Genomic DNA, 20,545 nt, shown 5'->3' with positions numbered 1-20,545 from the left:
TCTAAGGGTGCATTTGCACTCAGCAGGAGAGAGTGCTGTGATTGACTGGTGATGTCAGTCCAAGGGCTGGATCTCAGATCTAGTCCAAGGCTGACCCAGAGTAGAACTACATTTCCTAAGAGCAGCCCAAGACACTTCCCACTATTCCACACTGCCTTGTCAATGGTTATTGTTCCAAAATACTTTTAAAGGGAAACAAAAAATAAATTCACAGGCAGAATTATTCTTGAGTGTCTATGAGGATGAATAATACTCATGGACATTATCTTCAATAATGGTTTGTATTACAAAGTGAAAAAAATAATCATCCAGTTACCTGTATTGCTCCTCTCAAGTTAATTCCAGTTTCAATGGCGACATAGTAAGATGCTTGCAGAAATGTCCTTTGCAGTAGGAGGGCAAGGAACAGAAGCACAGCTAAGACGTAGGCATTAGCAAGGAACTCTTGGGATGAGACAAAGTAGACCCCGAGAAATTGTGTCTGTTGGAAAGAGGAGTTCAGATGTGGTTGTCATTGCCAGTAAAATCACCATGATTAGTAGACATCACTGTGCCATAACAGCCATGCATGTTACAGGAGCCTCCACACTTGCAAAGCCTTATGCAATTGTTTATGAGGGAAAAATCAGACCAACAAATCCAACTAAACATTCTCCTAACTACATGGAAGGTTGCCTACACCCTCTTCATCTTCCCATGTAGGGGAACAGAATGGAGCCAGTTCTAACCTTGAGCCCATAAATATGACTCTCAGCATTGTGACCACCAGGCCCCAGAGCACACTCTGAATGGGATAAGAATAAATAGAGCAAATCATGGAGCAGCCAAACCAGATATGCTAAGTCTCATGATGTATGTTCTCTGCTATAGAAACAGAATTAGCAGAGGCCTTTTCCCGACAGCCTGCTCTGTAGTAATTTTTGGGCAGAAAAGACAGTGGAAAACGTGGCTCCCCGGGGAAAGATGGGAGCTCATCATTTACAATAGTCTGGAAAGATTACAGACCCAAGCCTGCTAGCCTCTTGGGCTCTCAGGACCTTCTGTGAGATGTAAGATTCTCTTGCTGAACTTCCAGCAAGATCTCGGATGATAACCAGTGAGGAAAAACAAACATTTTGATTTTGTTGCTAAAGATACCAGGGAATAACAGTGGTCTGTTTCCAAATTCAGCATCAATAGCTTTGATCTTGGTGAGTCCATCACACCCCAGCCGAGCCGCATCAATATTTCTAGGAAGCCAGAACCCTCCCTTTTCTCAGACACTGCCTGAACCATCCATGCTACTTAGAAGGGTGTGGGAGCTGCCATGGGGTAAAGAGGGATGGGGTCGAAGTGATGGGAAGGATGCTGCAGGCACGTCCTGTCCACCACCAGGATGAGGATGACAGGGCCATTCCCTGGAGTCAGAAACTCTTAAATCTTGGATGGGAGATCTAAGCAGGGCTTCCTGAAGGTAGAAAGACCTCACCTCTCAGTTTAACAGAGGATCTTGAAACCAGCCCTCACTGCTCTCTGGAGCTCTGTTGCTATTTGCCACTGCCTCTCCCTTGCTCTGTGGGACAGGGGTCTCTCCCCGTTGGGACAGCAGGAAGCAGCCACAGGGAGACCAGTGAGGGATATATGCAAGACTCTAAGAGGGAGGTCCTACTGTGTCCCAGAGACCCTGACTCTCTGTCCTGTTTGCCAATGCACCAAAGGGAAGAGGCAGAAGAGGGCACAGAGAAGATGGGCTGGAAGCAGAAAAATGGACCTTGAAATGCCGGGGAGACCTGACCTTACTGGGGAGGGAGAGGCAGCAGACAAACTTATCAGGTGCAAACTTATCACTGCACTCTTACGATGCCTGTATGAGAAGGGTGCCGTTATTAGCTTATTCCATAAACGAGGAAATGGAGTTTTAATATCCTTTGTGGTTGTTCCAAGGTTGCATGCTGGTTAAAGGGACATGTGAACATGAACCTGAGTGATGTCAAAAACACTATTACAGACCCACCATCTAGGCCTCATCCAGCCCTTGATCTCAGGTGGTTGTGTGACCATCCACAGACCAACACACTGATCCATCTATCCATGGCCTTTGACATGGTGCTTAAGGGCCAGGACTTGGAGGTCAGCCATATCTTTGTTTGAATCCCAACTCATCACATATTAGCTGTTGTGCCCTTAGGTGAGCTCCTCAACCTCCCTGAGCCTCACTTACCAGCTTCCTCACTGACAAATGAGGCTATGAAGGGTTCATACTTCAGAGATCTGTTGGGAAGATTCAGTGCATGCATGAACAATGCATGTAAAAAACACGTAGTAAGCCTAAGTGTGCTCAATACCTGGTAACTGGTGCATTATTCATTGCAGAACCATTTCCCATGTGTCTCCTGGGTGTCAATTGGGGGGCTGGGTGCTGAGCACACAGAGGCCAGATAATGCAGCTTCCTGTCTTGGTGGATGTGGGGCCAAGTCACGGAAGAGATGAGGGATCCTTAGATGCTAGATGCACAGGATGTTATGGGAGCACAGAGGAGAGGGAACTGAGGCAACCAGAGGAAGGCTTCCTGGAAGAGGTGACATTTAAGCAGTCTTGGTGGATAAGGAGGAGTTACTGAAGTGAAAGAAGGTATTCCAGGCCAGAGCACTGCATGGACTTCATCGTGAAGAGGCTGATCCAGAGATCGGCATCACAAAGTCACAAACACCAGTACCCATAAGTTCATTAAATCACCCATAGTGACAACCACAAATATGGCCTCCTATATGGGGACACACACACAGAGACACAAGGACAAACTGAAGAACACACACAGAATTATAAGACATTCCTGGGAGAACTCATTCAGAAACAAACATACACACATTCACAAACCCACACATTTCCCCACTAAGGTTTAGAGCTCTGGCCCTCAGATCAAACCCAGACTGTTCTTCCTTTCTCTGGCTCAGCTGGTAGCCCAGAGTGGTGCTGGCAGATTTCATACACCAGCAGCTCTTTATGAATCCAATTCCTTTGCCCTGCCACCAGATCAGCTGCATTCATGGCAAGTGACAGATTGGGAGTGGGGGTTGGGCCAGAGAGGGGGCTGGGAAGTTAGATCATGGGCAGAGCCTAGCCTGGGTCCCAGCCTTACCCGGGGAGTGGCAGAGGGGAAAGGTGCAGCAAAAGATCTAGCAGGGTATAGACATTTTCGGTAACTAATGAAGATATAAGAAATGTTTGTCCTTGCAGATACCAAGGACAATGTGTTTCTTGCCAACTGTGTGTATCCTGGAAGGGAAGACACGACAGGCAGCCGGTGATGATGAATGAACCACGGGTGTCTGGCTGTCCTGACTGCAGCGGGATGGATTCAGGCTGGGTAGAAAGAAGGGCTTCCTTACTCAGACTAAATGCTACAACATGCAGCCGGGGAGCTTCCTTCTTTGTCATTCATGAAGTCTAGAATAGCACCCAGCCCTTTGGGTTAGTACTACTGGGAGGCAGGGAAATGCCCCACATGACCTCAGTAAATGACCCCTTTCTCCTACTTTCTGGGCTCAGAAGCCTAAACGAGAAATAAGCCATATCCCAGGCAACCACATGATTGAGAGTGTTTTGTTGTGAACACTGGAGACTATATTTACTTTCAACTCTCGTTTCTATGTCGGAAATTTGCTGATTGCATTTGGGCTGCAGAGAACAAATATTAAATCTGATAAGGCCCGCTGCCACTGGCCACTGAGGCAGGGCCATCTGTCTCAGGGATTTGTATGCTGATAAATAACTGGGACAAGAGCATTCCAATGAGAGGGTAATAAACTCCAGGGTTTGTGTATAAATAAAGAGAAAAAAATCGCAAAGGTAACATTCAGAGGGATTAAAATTCTAAGCACTCTCACTGTCTCTTTGGCACATCCTACCCCAGTGCCCTCTCCTTGGGAGAATCCCACAGGCTGCTGGGAAACACAGGAAGAAGGGGGATGGTGTGGACAAGCCGATAAGGGCTCTGGCCCGTGTCACTTCCCCCTAATATTAACAAACTGGCTCCATCCTGCTGTAGGATTGTCGATCTTACAATTGTGGGGTTGCCTGTGATCAGACTAAAACTGAAGGTGACACTCCTGTGGACAAGAGAAGCACCCACTCCCTCTCTCTTTTGGGGGGGGCCAAGTAAAATACAGAGGCTCAAAAAACTAGAGAGGGCCTTGAAAACCACTGAAGTCTAAGCAAAAAAAGTCCTTACATTCTCGATTAAAAAGGAAATTGACCCATCTCAGCCTGGCAAATTTCAACCCTCAAATTCTCCCTCCTACGAAGCTGTGCGTAACCAGTGGCTAAGTCAATCACTCCCTTTTCCAACAATTCCCGGTAAATACCTCCTAATATTCATATGTAACACATGGTATAAAAATATATTTAGATTTTTCTCTCCTTTGCTGGAGCCAGAGATGACGGCTTGGCAATAATAGTCTATTTAGCATTATGGTTGTAAATACCTAGTCGATGGAGTAGAAAAGTCTTGGATTCAAATCTTATGTTACTAACTAGCTGAGAGACCCTGGGGAAAGTTATTTAACCTTTCTGAGCTTCAAGTTTCTCATCTGCAAAATGGAAATAAGAATACCTATCTCATGAATTGTATAGCATGTGAATTATATTACAGTAAAGCTGTAACTAAAATATACACACTCACCCCCAATTGTAGTTTTAGGTATTAAATGAGATTTCACATGCTAACTCCCACACACAGCCAGGTATGTATAATGTGGCCTATACGTGGCTATTATTATAGTTAATAGTCCGTGTTCATAACCACTGACTTCATATTCCCACAGCCCAACTCAGGCCTGGCACACAGTAGGGCTCAATAAACACTTGCTGACTAAATCAGATATTAGAGACTTGTTATATCTCAAATTTCTGACCAAAAGTGCCCAGCTGACTAATCAAATCTCCAGAAAAACTGATATAAACCTCTGAAGATTAACTGCTATCTGCGATTTTGGAGCTGATGAGATGAATCAACATTACACAAGGGGAATCATAAATTATGAAGATCCCTGGCTACTAATTTTCTGCATTAATTTTGGACTGTCTGTGGTTAAAATGTCATAATTCAATCCTACTGGGAGAATAAAACTCTGGGTCTTATTAAGGGTGAAAAGTTTTCCATTTTGTGGCTGTGTAAACCTAAGTGGCTACAGAGAAACAGACAATGAAAGTGGATGCTCTGGCCCCAGGCACGGAAAATCACCCCCTAGAAAGGGATTTCTATCTCTTTTGCCCAACAAATTTCAGTGTGTAGAGTCTTTGCCTCTGGAAACAGCACTGGATGTCATCTAGTCCAGTAAGTTTCAAGTATTTTTAACCCTTTCTTAAAAGAAACTAATAGTAAAATCCAACATATTGATAAAATTTTGAATAAAATTTGGAATGGGGAGAGAAAAAGCCCCACTCCTGGAGGCGTCCCACTTCTGTTGCCCCCAACAGCAGCCCCCAAGATACCCCTGCAGGATATATGGAACCGAAGAAGACAGGTCCCTGAAACGTTCTCAGTCTATTGAGATGATATGAACTGAAAGTCAACAAACCTAGCAAACCACAGACACTCTAGACACTGGACAAATGCCCTTCCTGTCATTTTCCGAGTGACTTAACTATTAGGAGAGGTATTATGGGGTGACGGTGTCGGGGGGAGAGCAGGGTACAGAAAACTCTTGGGGCACTTGTTCATCTCCTGGAGTGAGTTTCTGTTGTCCAGACTCCGAGTATCCTCTGTAGGGGGTGGCTGTCCAGGTGTAAGGAGCCACCCAGCATGGCTGTGGCCCACATACAGGCCTCATGCACTCTCACCCACAACTGATCACACAACTGAAAACCTTGCAGGGTGTTCAACCTGTGGCCCGTGGGCTACAGGCTTCTTTTGCCTCTCTGTGGTGCTGGATATCATAAAAAGTATGCACAGATCTTTTTTTGCCAATAAGGTTTCACTGGCATATTTACTCTGTGGCCCAAAATAACTTATTCTTACTTGTGTGGCAGATAATGAAGTTTGTTCACCCTGTAGAAGGTGTCCTGCCCTACCTCTGGGTGGCCTACCTTGGGTTGGAAGACGTGGTTCTCCTTCCCAAGGTGATCCACGATTCCAAAGATGCACAGTGGCCCAGCAAAGCCCAGGAGGTCAGCCAAGATGCGGAAAGTGCTGCTGAGGACCAGGCGTCTCCCGAAGGCATGGCACAGTGCTTGCCAGATGGCCCGGGCACCCTGTGTGCTCTCCGCATCCTTCCGCTGCCCAGAGAGACCCATGGCCAGGTCAGAGTGGCTGAAGGCGCATTCATGGCAGGGCCCAGCCTCCCAGGATGTCCCTGGCTCCTGCTGCCTAGGGAAACCCACTAGTCACCTCCTCTACAAAGAGACAAACTCCAGGAAGAAATCATAGAACCACCATGTGCATTCTATGGTGTGAGCCCAATCAGCACCAATATGGTCTAGATAGGGAAACTGAGGCCAAACGGTTGTTCAAGGTGACAGCGCTGGTCTGGGCCTATGTGATGAGCACAGCATGGAGATGAGGGAGTGGCCATGTGCCATGGGCTGTTTCCAGGTTTGTCCCATGCCAAAGCAGAAACAGTGAAGGAGCGTTGGATTGGGAGTCAGGAGACTGGCTCCGCCACCTGCCAACTGTGGGTCAGTTCTGGGCAGGTCACAGCCTTTCTCAGGGAATCAGTTTCTTTTTCAGTGACATGTTGAGATCTGTATCACAGATACAGCTCATACAGCTCTCTTATAAGGATCAGGCCACTAACAGCCCTGCCCTCCAAATTGAGTGAAAATTCCTACCTATAGTCATTGAGCTCCAGAAGAAAGAGGACAGGGTACAAGAGAGTCCAGTAGGGTCACTTCCTTTCTCAGGGCCTCAGTTTTCCCAACTGGGCAAGAATATAGGACCAGATAATCCTAATTGTAAGAGCCATTCCAACTATGACTAGCCTATGAATCTCTAGTCTTACGCTTGTGCGTAGTTTACCATGTGACTTAGGGCAAGATTTTTGTCTGCACTGGGCCTCAGTTTCCCTTCCTGTCCCACCAGCATTTTGACCTGATACCTTCTGAGGTCCCTATCTGTTGGCTCTAAACCAGAGCGCAGGGAATGGGTGGTGTGGCCCTGTCCCCACTGACCACCTGGGCGTTAAAGGCCACGCAGAGCCGCCGATAGTTGGTGAGAGCTCGCATGGCGATGGGCAGCTTCCCAATGGCTCTTAGGTCGATGGGCTTCTTGTGGGCAGTCTTGATGAAGGCATTCATCCACCAGTAGGTGCCCTTGGATAGCAGGTTCACGAACGGCTGCAGGAAGCGTACCCCCAGGTCCTGTAGGTCCTCTGGGGGCTTCACCTCCCTTGGCGTCTTGAAGAAGATGTATCTCTGTAAGCACATAGGCCATGGGACATGGGTAAGTGCAGCTTTTCACTACTCCCCACTTTGTCCCAGCAAGGATCTGAGGTTGTGACATCCACACTTGACCTCTAACAGATGAGCCAACACTTGCCCATAATTATTCCCAGGAAAAGGACCTCTTGGCCACCAATGTCAGGGCTTCCTGACTTTTTCCCTATTCATTGAGGTCTACTCTGAATTCCCCTGGCTGGGCTGGGTTGGGTTTAATTTGAGTTAGGAAGAATAGAAATTTCCCATAAACTGTCTTCTTTACAGATCTGAGGATACCATTTATGTTCACACAGAGTTCACAGAACTTGAAGTTCTGCAGATCCGGGTTCATATCCTGCCTCCTCTGCTAGCAAGCAAGGTGTTTTTGGACAAACTGCATCTAAAATGCATCCTCATTTATAAAGGGGGTGACACTTGCATAACAGGGTTACTGTGAAGGTCAGTTGAGGAAGAAAATGCAAGGGCTTATGCCCTGTGGATCACTAACTAAAGCAGAAGAGTCAGAGAAACGCAGGTTAGAGTAGTAATTCACACTCAACGGAGCAACCCAGATTAGAAAGGGCCACAACCCCCCATTCTGGCTGAAGCGTAGAGAGTTTTCCCATATGCTGCTGGGATATTACAGCTTTTCTGGAAGGTAATCTGCAACATCAATCAAGATTTAAAATACAAAGACTCTTCGATCCAGCAATGCCACTTCTTGGACTCTCTCCCACGGAAATAAAAGCAGCAGTCCATAACAATATAGGTACGTGCGATACACCATTACTTGCGAAGGCAAGAGTTTGGCAACAAAGTGAATGCCCACTAATAGGGAAAGAGATGAATAAATTATGGTTATCCACATGATGGAATATTATGCAGCCATTAAGACAATTAAATGAGCCAGACCAGATGGTTTGCAGGGAGTCCCAAGAAATATCTGTTAGGTAAGAAAAGCATAATTCAAAAGATAGTGCATGGTATGATTTTGTTTTTATGAAACAAATACTTGCATGTATTGAGAAAAATAAAACCTGAGTTAGATATTAGACAGATGTGTGTTATATTAATAAAAACAAAGTACGGAAGGATAATGTTAGTCTGGGTTACCTGGGAAGGTGAGGGCAGGGGAAGGAGATGGTTGGAGCCCGAGGTGGGGAAGAGAGAAGGAGGTGGGGCAAATAAAAATGATAACAAAACATGAGATGTGTGCGCACTCACATTACTCATTCACATGTACCTGTGACTGTGAGTACATGAAAGCACAAGTTCCCTCCCCCCACAAAAAAAGAAACTGGAGAAAACAGTCTCCGAAGATTTTTCCCTCTCTATGGGTGTAAACTCAGCCTTCAGTCTCAGCTGCCACATTCTGTCACCTCCTCTCTCTCTGGGAGCCTGGCCTCAATGCCCGTTTTGGGGGGCAGGTGAACCAAACTGGCTCCTTCTCAGGTGTGGCTGAGAGACAGAGTGGGGGCCTGCACTCAGGCAAGGAAGTGCTCAGAAGCTCCGCCCCCACCTCACCCTGGCCCAGGTGTGTCTGCAAGTGGCCTGCTCACCCTCACCCTGATGACGTTGACCTCCACGAGCAGCAGCATCCCGTAGAGCACCACCAGCAGCCCTGTGAGGCAGAAGCGCAGCTGTGAGAAGCCGATGGCGTGGTCGTAGAACTTGACAAACTTGATGGTCTTGGTGATGAAGGCCAGGGTCCAGTAGATGAGCAGGGCTGCCAAGGAGAGACAGGAGAACACGGGGAACTTGTGTGTATGCCACATGTGCACGCTCATATGTGTGTGGGAGGGACGGAGAGAGAGCGTGAGCATCAAGGAGGCAGGTGTGTGAGTGTGCACATTTCTGAGTAAGGGGACACACAAGTGTGAGTATACCAGTAGGCCACTTGGAGATGATGTACATACATTATAACCTTCATCACAGGCATGCTCAAAAGCATCAACTAGTCAAACCGGTCAAATTTCCCATAACAATAAAGGATAATGAGAAGCATAGGAAAATTATTTCTTGAATTTCTCTAAATTACAGGCACTGTGCCAAGTAAGCACTTTAAACACATTGTCACATTTATGACTTACAATAATCTTTCAAAGACAGTATTGTTGTCACCCCCAATTTATTGGACAAAGGAACTGAGGCTCAGGAAGATTAAGTAACTGATCCAAGGTCACACAGCCATTAAATGGCAGAGCTGGGCTGGCCTAATGCTAGAGCCCATGCATGCAAGCTCCACGCTATAATGACTTACATGTGGGGTTTCTGAGGTAGATCTTGAAGGTCATTCAATCCAGCACTTTTATTTTACAAATGGGGAAACTGAGGCCCAGAGACAGGAGGTGACTTTGCTTAAGCTCCATGCCAGCTGGAGGCAGAGAGAAGGTGAGGGCCCAGATCCCTGTCTCCACAGTACAGAGCCCATCACAGCATGATGACGAGGAGCCCCAGGGACTGGAGGAGACAGAAAAAGTGATTCATAGTCCTGTGAGGCAGTGTAGTAAATACGGTGGTCAGAGATGTGGCCCTGCAGCCAGATACATGTGGGCTCAGACCCCATGATATAATAGCTGTGTGACCTAGGATATGTCACTTAACCCATCTGGACCTCAGTTTCCTCATCCATTAAATAGGGGTAATCATAGTAATATCTTGAATGGGTTGTGAACACTGTATGGAAAGCTTTTAGCACAGTGAGCTTGGCATACAATGGGTGGTGCCCTTTGGATACCTTATTCTCCTTCAGCCCCATGACCCCACCACCATTCTTTTTCTTTTCTTTCTTTTTCCTTTTTGAGACAGGGTCTTGCTCTGTTGTCTAGAATACAGTGTCATCATCATAGCTCAGCACAACCTTAAACTCCTGGGTTCAAGTGAATCTTCTGCCTCAGCCTCCTGAGCTGAGCAGCTGGGACTACAGGCACATGCCATGATGCCCAGCTAATTTTTTCTATTTTTAGTAGAGATGGGTCTCACTCTTGTGCAGGCTGGTCTTGAACTCCTGAGCTCAAGCAATCCTCCCACGTGGGCCTCCCACAGTGCTAGGATTACAGGTGTGAGCCACCATGCCCAGCCACCAAGTTTTATTTTACCTCATACATATCTTGAATCCATTTGCTTCTCTTTGTCCTCAGGGTACCACCCACATCTCAGCCACAGTCATGTCTCCTCTGGACCCCATCAAGAGCTTTCTCACTGGTTCTCTATTTCCTTCCCCTCTTGTCCTCCTCCAACTTAGTCTCCATAAAGCAACAGACACGAGTGTTGAAAACCTCACAGTACACCTGTGTTCACAGCAGCACTATTCACGATAGTCAGAAGGTGGAGGCAACCCAAATGTTCATTGATGGAGGAATGGATAAACAAAATATGGTATATCCATACAATGGAATATTGTCCAGCCTTAAAAGGAAGGAAATTCAGCACATGCTACAAAATAGATGAGCCTTGAGGACATTACAGTAAGTGAAATAAGCCAGTTTCAAAAGGACAAAGAGTGTATGATTCCACCTAGATGTGGTACCTGGAGTAGTCAAATTCATAGAGATAGAAAGTAGGATGGTGTTTCCCAGAGGCTGGAAGTCTGGACTGAGGGACAAATGGACAGTTATTTATTTATTTATTTATTTATTTATTTATTTAGAGGCAGAGTCTCACTCTGTGGCCCCAGGCTAGAGTGCTGTGCTGTCATAGCTCACAACAATCTCAAACTCTTGGGTTCAAGAGATCCTCCTGCTTTAGCCTCCTGAGTAGCTGCGACTACAGACCCCAGGATGATGCCTGGATAGTTTGTCTATTTTTAATAGAGATGGGGTCTTGCTCTTGCTCAAGCTAGTGTCAAACTCCTGAGCTCACCTGCCTCATTCAGCCTCCCAGAGTGCTTTGATTACAGGCATGAGCCACCGTGCCTAGTCCAGTAGTTATTGTTTAATAGGTATAGAGTTTCGGTTTGGGAAGATGAAAAAGTTCTGGAGACAGATAGTGATGATGATGGTACAACAATGTGAATGTACTTACTACCACTGATTTGTATATTTAAAAATAATTAAGATGGTAAATTTTATGTTATGCATATGTTACTACATACAAAAAACCCTCCAAACGATCAACTTCCCACTGCTCTTGGGATGAAGATGGATGCCTAGTACAGGCTCCACCTGCTGCTCCAGCCCTTCTGGATTTCCTAATGTGGCTTGCTCCTCCTGCCTCAGGGCCTTTGCACATACTATTCCCTCAGCCTGAAGCACTCCTCTCCCTTCTCCCAGTTAGTTTCTTTAGCTCTCAGCTCAAACATGACATTTTTAGAGAATACCTCCTTGGTCTCATTTGGGACCATAGGGTCATGGCTCCTTCATGGGACAATATAAGCCATGGGCTCCAGACTTATGATGAGACATCAGCCTCCTCAGAGGGATAGCTATCCCCCCAATACACACTGACTTCTATCCATATAGCTCACAGAGTGTACCTCCCTCTCTCCTTTTCCCTGAGCTAGAATTTCTGCCTCTGTGGTGTCTCCTCTCAAGGGGAACAAAATTCCTACAGATGTCAGTGAGATGCTGTGATTCCCGAAAATCACAGTCTGACTCAATGACACAAGTATGGATGCAGCCTGCTGCCAGATGTATAGCCCTGGCCTTAGACATGCGGACTGAGCCCAAATGCAGAGGAAGACCTGTGAATATATATCTTAGACCTCCAGAACACAGTCTGAGGAAGCTCGGACCCTCAGTTACCTTAGTAATGGTTAGGAGCCTGCTTGGATGCCAGCTTCCTGTTTTTTGCCCCTTGACCAGCTATGTAGACTAGCACAAGTCACTTAATCTCTGAGCCTCAGTTTTCTGATCTGTAAAGGGAAAATAATAATGGCATCTACCTAATGGGGTTGTTGTAAGGATTAAACAAGTTAATATACATAAAATGCTTAAGGTAGAGCCTATACATTGTAAGTGCAAAATGAGTGTTTGCTGTTATTATTTTTAACCTCTCTGAGTCTCAGTGTACCAACAGGGAGGTTGTGGGGATTAAGTGGGACAACGCATACGATGAGCTTAGCACAGAGCCTGGCACACAGTACATACTCCATAAACATCAGCAGTCATCACATTGCTTCTGCAGGGGACCCCAGCCACACAGTGGCAGAAGCTCTAAGCAAACAGCCCTTCCTGAGTTGGCAAACCTCAGGCTCTGGTCCTGGGTCCTTTCTCTTCTCTCTCTTCTTCTCGTCCAGGCTTAAACTTTAGATGCCACCAAATGAGCCCAAGTGCTGAATGTGTATCCTCCCCCTGAACACCCAGTTCATTTATCTAACTGTCCGCTTGACCCTTGAGTTAACTGGGTCAGCGACATCTCAAACTCAATATGCCCTCAAAGGAAAATTTGATCCCCAGTCAAACCCCAACTCCTGCTGCTCTGCCACATAGGTTTTTAGCACCCAGGTGCTCATGCCCAAAGGGGCTCTCCCTTGCTCCTGCCCTGGTCCCTGCCGTTCTTCCCCTTGGCCATTTGCCTTTGCCCACACTGGCCTCTCTGCCAAGTGTGCTCCTGTCAGAAGGCCCTGGCACCTGCTGTTCTTGCTGCCTGGAATACTTTCCCCCTGCTTGCTCGTGCTCGTCAGAGACCTGCCCTGGCCACCCTCCTAGACAGTATCGTTACCGTCGCCCAGCTTGATTTTCTTCACAGCATCACTACCACCTATTCATCTCTTTGTTTGTTCATTCACTGTCCTTGCTTGACCGTCTTCTTTGCTAGACTGTACACTTCACCAAGGCAGGGATTTTTTCCTTCACTTCTAAATGTCTAGCACCTAGAACAATGCTTGGCACATAGTACACCCTCAGATAGATTATGAAAAGAATGAAGGCAAGCACCCCCCCATCTCATGCCCACCCACCCCTGCCCTCCCCTCTCCCTTCCCTGCCCTTTCCTACCAATCAGGAGCTTGGGGAAGTTGGAGGTCTCGATGTTGTGATAGTAGACCACAGATGTGACAGTAGCCATAAACGCCATTCCGGCTGGCATGTACAGGTGGAGATGGCGGGATTCCGTTACCCTGAGATGGAGGGGCCGGGGAGGGGGAGAGAGAGAAAGACAGGATAAAGGTGTGCTGAGTTCCATAACATAGCAGCCAAGGCCTGTGCTTAGGGCTCAGCACACAGTAGGGCCACCAGGTCATATCTGCAGCCCCATTCCATACACCGGCAGCTCTGCCAGCCTAGACCCCAAGCAGGCCTTTTAACTGAGGGGTCCAGAAGTCTGTACAGAGATGCTAGGGGGCTTGGTGTTCAGACACTGGAACTCATGGCCTTCTCTGCCTGGGTTTATGTGGGTAGAACCTGGCACTGGGAAGCAGACTTTGGCAGTGGAAGCTTCAAAGCCCAGATCCACTTCTCTGGGAGTAAAAACACCTGGGTCTCTGCCTCTGGGGTCCTTTGAGCAGCGTGGGGACTCACTTGGCATTGACACCCCTCCCCGGGTGTTGTAATAACAACACTAATGAGAGTCAATAATTATTGCGCATTTACCCTGCCCACGCACCATTCTAAGTACTTGATATATATTAACTCATTGAATCTCCATAAAATCCCATGAAGTGGGTACTTTTGTCTCCTCATTTTATGGCTGAAGAGACTGAGTCAAAGAGAGGCATGACCAAGGTCACTGCTTCGGTTTGCTTCCCCACGATAGGCAATGGAGCAGTCAATACCAGCTCATAGCCTCCCCACTTAACTGACAGAGCCTCTGGTGGGAGGACTCTGGGTTGGTGACAAGACCCACAGACATCCAGAGCTTTCTCACAGATCCCAGTCTTCCCCATGACTGCTGAGGGGGCCACCTTGGTTGGTCCCAATCATTTCCTTCCATGATTTCCTCCTCCAGATAGCAAAATCCACCCTGCCCAGCCTGGTATACCCAGCCTGCTCTTCTTGCGCTAGCCCTGTCGGGACCCTCTCCATTCCCAGACGGCCTGCTCAGCGTCCTGCCTCGGAGCTGCCTGAGCTTGTGGGCTCCTACTATCCAGCCTGCTGAGATCTCTGACCCAGAGAAGCTGATGGTAAAGAGGGGCCCACTGTCCCTAGAGCTAACTAATTTGGCAGGCTACAGAAGTGGTCTATAGATGGACAGAGGTTGAAGGGGGCACAAAGGAGGGGATGGGCAACCAGGGACAACGTCACAGAGGAAGTGGCACCAGGCTAGACATTGAAGGATGAATTAAGAGAATATGAGTTCAATGGACAATGAGGAGGGCTACAAGGGGAGTCATGTTGGGACCCCAAGGGGTCTGGTGGATGCAGAATAGTGTGGGCTATTCACCAAATAGCATCCTCTTCTTCCTTGTTAAAATTAAAACAGTTTCCTCCAGTAGCAATATACTTAATACCAGGGAATAGATGGTGATTGGTTTAAGCAGCCATCCCAATACCCCTTTGCCAGTGGTTGGTCTAAGGGTGGCCACACATAACCCACTCCTGGCCAATGAGATGTAAAGGCAAGTCTGGGGAGGATGAGCTCCCTCATAAGGGAGAGACATATCAGAAGTATGCTCCTTTGTCTTTGCTAAGTGATGCATGGAGCTTGGCAGCCACTTTGTGATCATGGGGAAGATTTGGGTGACACATGGAGGATGGTATTGAAGATGGGAAGAGACTAGGTTCCTGAAGACATCAGTGAGCCACCAAACCAACCAGAAAAGACAACTTCCAGATTTCTCATTCAATGAGACTATAAATGTTGATATTTTAAAAGCCTTGATTAGTGGCTATTCTCTACAGAAGATCTTCAGACTAATACAGGAGGTACTAGAGAGACAAGGCCAGAAAGCGGCCAGTCACCAGTGGGAACACTGCAAACAGCCAACACCCTGCCCAGGGATCTTCAAATTCTTGCTTCTGTCCTCCTTAAAATAATTTAGAAACACTCTATACTCTCTCATACATTTTTTTTTTTTTTTTGTAGAGACAGAGTCTCACTACTTTATGGCCCTCAGTAGAGTGCCTTGGCATCAAACAGCTCACAGCAACCTCCAACTCCTGGGCTTAAGTGATCCTCCTGCCTCAGCCTCCCGAGTAGCTGGGACTACAGGCGCCCGCCACAACGCCCAGCTATTTTTTGGTTGCAGTTTGGCCGGGGCCGGGTTTGAACCCGCCACCCTCGGTATATGGGGCTGGCTGAGCCACAGGCGCCCCTCTCATACATTTTTTAAGTTGGTATCTAAGATATTATATGTTTAAATAAACTATTTTTGCAATAGAAGGTAGGAATGTTAGAATTTTGTAAGATGAAATAAGGTAAGGATCAACCATAATTGGAATAAATATTCCATGGCCTGACTTAATAATAAAATAGGTTTTAGTTGCTTTGCTGAATAATACTTGTACACTGAATTTAAGTTTAAAAAATTAGGTAAAGTCTTACATACAGGCTTTATCCACTGTACGATGATCTGGGAAAACATTCTAATGATATACTGCACCCAAAAAATGTAAACACATTTTAAGAAAGGAAAAAACCATATTAAAATTGTAATTTTTCAAGGCATGTTTGAATTCTGCAATTATAAGAGGTGCTCAAACGTGGCTTGTATTCATCTTTTGTTATAAGTATATATTGAGTATTACAATTTTAATACAGAATAACTGTATTTGCACAATAACAATTTGCACATTATTTTAAATTGTACACAAACTTTATGGCCACCTGTATATAGTTACATATATTACATACATATTATATTTATATATATATTTTTTAAACCTCCCTCACTAACCTATCTTGCTGTAGTTATTCTGAATTCAGAGCAACACATACAGAAATAATACACAAAGGAAGACAGGAAGCCTTGTAGCTTTAAGATGGCTTAGTTAGTCACTAAATGAAACTTACCCTAAACTGAACCCGAGGTTGAAGACTGCTGCCCTAACCAGCACCTACTCTTACCTGCCCCCTGAACTTCCAGAAAGGTCTGGCAACAAGTCTGGGGTAGACTAGGGATGGCAGAGGGCAGGGTCTGTGACTCTTCCTCCTGTCTGTCCCTTCCCATGCTGTCCCTTCACGCTTGCCTGCCCAGGTGTGTGAGCCCACAAAGACCAGGTGACAAGTGCCCTGGGGAGGAGATGGCCCTGCACACTGAGCTAGAGTGGTTTGTAGCACAAGTGCAGCCACATGCAGGAGGGGCTGCTGACAGCCAGCAGGAGGGAGTCCCTGGACCAATTCATTCCAGTTTCGCACATTCTGGGAATACAACATCTGGCCAGGGCTCTGCCACTCTGGGCACTGCACCTCATCCATGCTCCAGTTTCATCCTCTATAGCCCCATGGAGCAGGCAAGCCGGGGACTATGATGCTAGTTTCACAAGTAGGGAAAGTGAGGCCCACAGCTGGTACGCAGTGGAAGCATTAGCTGACTTCCAGCTAGTCCACCCAGCATTTCCTCCTCTGCGGGCAGGGTGTTTTCCTCTGTCACTCTGGCTAATTAAAACCCAGTGAGCATTTCTGGTCTGAGGGTATCCCTCCCTTCTGTGGCATCTTTGGAAAGGGTGTTGGAGATGGTGGTGAGAAGTTATGTAGCAGTATGCCCTCTGGTCTTCTTGATGCTCTGGGGACTCAGATAATCAGGAGATGCTGGCTTCAAGGTGAGCAGTTATCACATAGATCACTGCTGAAGCCAGGAGGCAGGGATATTGGGGCTGGAAAGGTGTGGAGAAGGATGAGGGACGCCACCCGCCTGCCTTCCAGCTGCAGGGGGCCAGGCAGGGCTGGCAGGAGTAAAGTCTGGACACAGTCTGATCCCAGCTCAGAGGGGCTAGACCTCAGATACTTAAGCCAAACGTCCCTCCCCTCCACCAGCCCCTCACTCTGCAGTTTCTAGTTTTTCCTTAGTGAGAAGGCTGTTCAATCTCTTCTGTCCCCCACTGCTGACACTAATTCTGCTACAGTTACTTCTCACCCAGATTAATCCAATCACCTCCTAAGTGCTGTTTCTACCACCAGCATCTCCCTGACTCCAACCTATCCTGGACACCCCCACAGGTTTGTACCTAAAAGTGCTGTGCTGACGACATCGCTCTTGTGTTCCCAACCCAAACCTGTAGTGTGGGATTCAAAGCCCTCCTGAGATGCCCCCAACCCAGTTTCTAAGCCTCAGCCTCCATTGGTCCCCTGCCCATGTTTAATTCTGCAGCCCCCAGCACTGCTCCCATCCCCACCCACTGTTCTCCTTGGTGCTTTTGTTCCTCCTTCCTCGTTCTGGCCCTCCCTCCTCTTACTCCTCTGCCTATCAGTAATCCTTCCAGACTTAGCTCCAAAGGCCCCTCAACTTTGGGAGGAGCTTGCCCAACTCTCTCTCTCCTGCCAGGTGCTTACTTGTAACATGATTTCACTTATTCTCCTAAGGACTTAGTGTTTGTGGGGCTTTGTCATGTGCTGCGTACTGTGAATACAAAGATGAATAAGACCCAGATTCTAACTCTGAGACCTTTCTGACTCAGAGGAGAGTTTTACAAATAGATATAAACTTTAGCATACAATATGATCTGTGCGTAGAAGAGGTGTGAGATCCAGAGGAAAGGTGGGCATGGGGAGAAGGCCTTTGGGAATGAAGCAGGTGGGGTTGACCATGAGGACCTTGGACGCTAGGTGCAGGATCTGGGACCACATCTTGTAACCAGCTGAAAACCAAGGAAAGGTCTTAAGCAAGAGTGAGTGATGTACTTAGATTTTTTTTTCCCCCCAAGAAGATAACCTGGCAGCTTATGGAAGAGGTCCAGCCTCATCTCCAGGAGTTGGGGCATTCTCATAGGCTCCAGCATTATTTCACTGAGTTGTGACCTGCAAATCCATGTTCCCTCTACCCTCCTGGACTGAGGGCAGGGCCTAGGTCTTGCTTGTGTCTGGCACCTGGCTCAGAGAGCCTGGCACACAGAAGACACTGAATAAAGAATTGCTGGAAGTCATAGCAAACCATTCTGGTTCCTGGAATGCAGGTAAGCTGGGGTCCCCCTGGGCCTTTCAAGAAGCACTCTGGAGCACAGCCAGCCTTCTGAGTCCACAGTCACTCACCCATCAGATAGCACACCCTCTGCAATCTCACACACGAGGACGAAGAGCAGCATGAAGGTCAGAATCCAGCGCAGGTCGTGCCCAGGGAAATGCAGCCATGTGCTGTGGTGGATGTGCACCTTGGAGCTCTGACTGCCCCACCCTGCAAGGAGGAATTGTCAGAGGCGGGAAACCTGGCCCACATGGAGGAGGGTGCATGGACCCCAGGGGAGGCTTGGGCTGAGTCCACAGTGTGGTGAGGAGAGTACACATGTGTACATTTGTGTGTGAGAATTCCCAAGGGTAGTACACATGAACTAAACATCCAGGTGTGAAGCCTGGGCCCTCTCAGGCTGGTCCTCTGAGTGTCTCCATTTTATATGCTGACATCTCGTGTGTCAGGTTATCAGGTAAATAAACCATATGGTTAATAAGAGAAGTGTAAATACTGTTCTTTGTTGATTTTTTGATACACATGTGAGGATGTATGTATGTTTCCTTCCTATTTCTGTCTCATTATTTGTCAATAACTAGTAACTCTGCCTCTGCAGCAACCTCTTTTTAATTTATTTTTGTAACAATCTTTCCTTTCTTCCCCAAAGATGCATATGAATTTTAAGATTTGCCCTGCGTATAAATTTTGAGATTCTTTTTTTCTTAATTAAAGTGAGTGAACAAATTTGGGGGGCCAAGCGACACCAGATGAATTAACATAGCTGACAGGCCTGGGAGATTCAAAGTCTTGGTGAGGGATGAGGGGGACCCAAGTGGACAGGCACGTACTTCTGTCCCGACAGTAAAGCCCAACTTTGCGAGCAAGGGCGCTGGGGTCCCAGAGTCCACGAGTCTGAGCGACTTTGCACAGAGCTTGAGAAGAGCTCCACGGACACTCGATCTGGTGCGGAGGCGGGGGAAGGGGACCTATGCCCCCCAGCTCTCGCCTCTCCCCTTCCAGGGCGCGGGGATCCCAGGACTGCCAAAGACCACTGACCACTGTCTAGCTCCGTCCCGCCTTTGAAGCGCAGGCTGCGCTCCTCCAAGGGCCCAGCTGCGCCGACAGGAAGGGTGCTTTGGGGGAGGGGTGGCCCGGCTCTCTCCGCTGCGCCGCGGAGGGTGCCCCGACCACTCCCCCACCTTCCAAAGCGTGCGGAGACCTCGGCTTTCCCCTTTCTCCATCCCAGCTCTGGCCCCGTGGAGGCAAAGCTTGGGGTTCCCCCCGGGTCAGGAATATCCGCTGCGTCTGGTGCGGGCTGGGGGGCACCCCAGGGAGTGAAGGTCTGAGCGAGTGTGAGCGTGCGGGGACTGGCGTGCGGAACATAGGGCGAGGGACCCGGGGCTGGAGGCGAGCGGCGGCCGCGGGGCCGGGAGGGGCCGCGGAGCCGTGCTGGGCGCTGCGCCTCCTCCTCCCGCCCCGCTTCTCTCCCCTCCTCCGCTGCTGGCGGATCGCGCTCACCGATGAAGAGGATGGGGAAGGTGATGAAGAGCAGGAAGACGTGCGGCACCACGTTGAGCGCATCCACGAAGCAGCCGTTGTTGAGGACGCCCTGGTCTACCCGGTAGGCGGCCGAGTGGTTCTCGCTGCCGCAGAAGGCCAGGGGCATGGCGGCGCGGCAGCGGGCGCGGGCTCCGGCAGGCTCCGCGCGCCTCCTGCACCTCTGTCCCCAGCAGCTCCGCCGCCGGCCGGGCCTCCAGGCTCCCCCCTCCGCGGCCCCGCCCTGCCGGCGCTCCCTCTCCCCCACCCGGCCAGCTCCGCTACCTGCGGGGCACCGGGGCCGCGCCCCGCGCCCGCGCTCCAGACGTGGCCGCGCCCCAGAAGTGCGCTGCGCTAGGGTCTCTTAGCGCCCCGCTGCGCGCGTGTGCTGGGGGGAAGGTGGCAGGGCTGGTGGGGTGGGAGGCACGCTCGAGTCTGGGTGGGATGGTGGGGTGCTCGGAAGAGGGTCCTCGTGGGCCCGAGTGAGCGGGTTCGGGGTCCCGAGTGTGAGTTCACCAGGACATGGTGTGGGCGGATGGATGAGGTGAGGTCAGAGGGTACGTGCAAGTCCTCATCCCTTAGAAAAGCGGCCAAGAACGCTGCTTTGGGAGGCGCTTGGAAAGTTTCAAAAGTGGTCC

The 20,545-nt window shown here is 48.5% G+C and overlaps 1 protein-coding gene across 12 annotated transcripts in view; it reads right to left on the bottom strand.

Moving 5' to 3' along the window:
- ABCC8 (ATP binding cassette subfamily C member 8) overlaps positions 1–20,141 on the bottom strand; it is a 72,587-nt gene extending 52,446 nt beyond the window's left edge. For 2 of the 12 annotated variants that reach the window (XM_053560736.1, XM_053560737.1), the window contains exons 1-7: positions 19,890–20,137; positions 18,458–18,599; positions 13,330–13,451; positions 8,953–9,119; positions 7,148–7,390; positions 6,068–6,256; positions 317–481 (exon numbers count right to left, since the gene is read on the bottom strand). In XM_053560736.1, the coding sequence (XP_053416711.1) occupies positions 317–481; positions 6,068–6,256; positions 7,148–7,390; positions 8,953–9,119; positions 13,330–13,451; positions 18,458–18,599; positions 19,890–20,037 (1,176 nt within the window). In that variant the 5' untranslated portion in view covers positions 20,038–20,137. Of the gene's footprint in view, positions 1–316; positions 482–6,067; positions 6,257–7,147; positions 7,391–8,952; positions 9,120–13,329; positions 13,452–18,457; positions 18,600–19,889 lie in introns of all 12 variants that reach the window. The other 10 variants (XM_053560727.1, XM_053560728.1, XM_053560731.1 and 7 more) reach the window with 7 other exon arrangements.
- Positions 20,142–20,545: the final 404 nt, after the last annotated feature.

The sequence above is a fragment of the Nycticebus coucang genome, chromosome 14, assembly GCF_027406575.1.
Source record: "Nycticebus coucang isolate mNycCou1 chromosome 14, mNycCou1.pri, whole genome shotgun sequence".
Lineage (NCBI taxonomy): Eukaryota > Metazoa > Chordata > Mammalia > Primates > Lorisidae > Nycticebus > Nycticebus coucang.
Note: the sequence above shows the minus strand (reverse complement) of the source record. Positions and strands in the feature narration are given on the sequence as shown.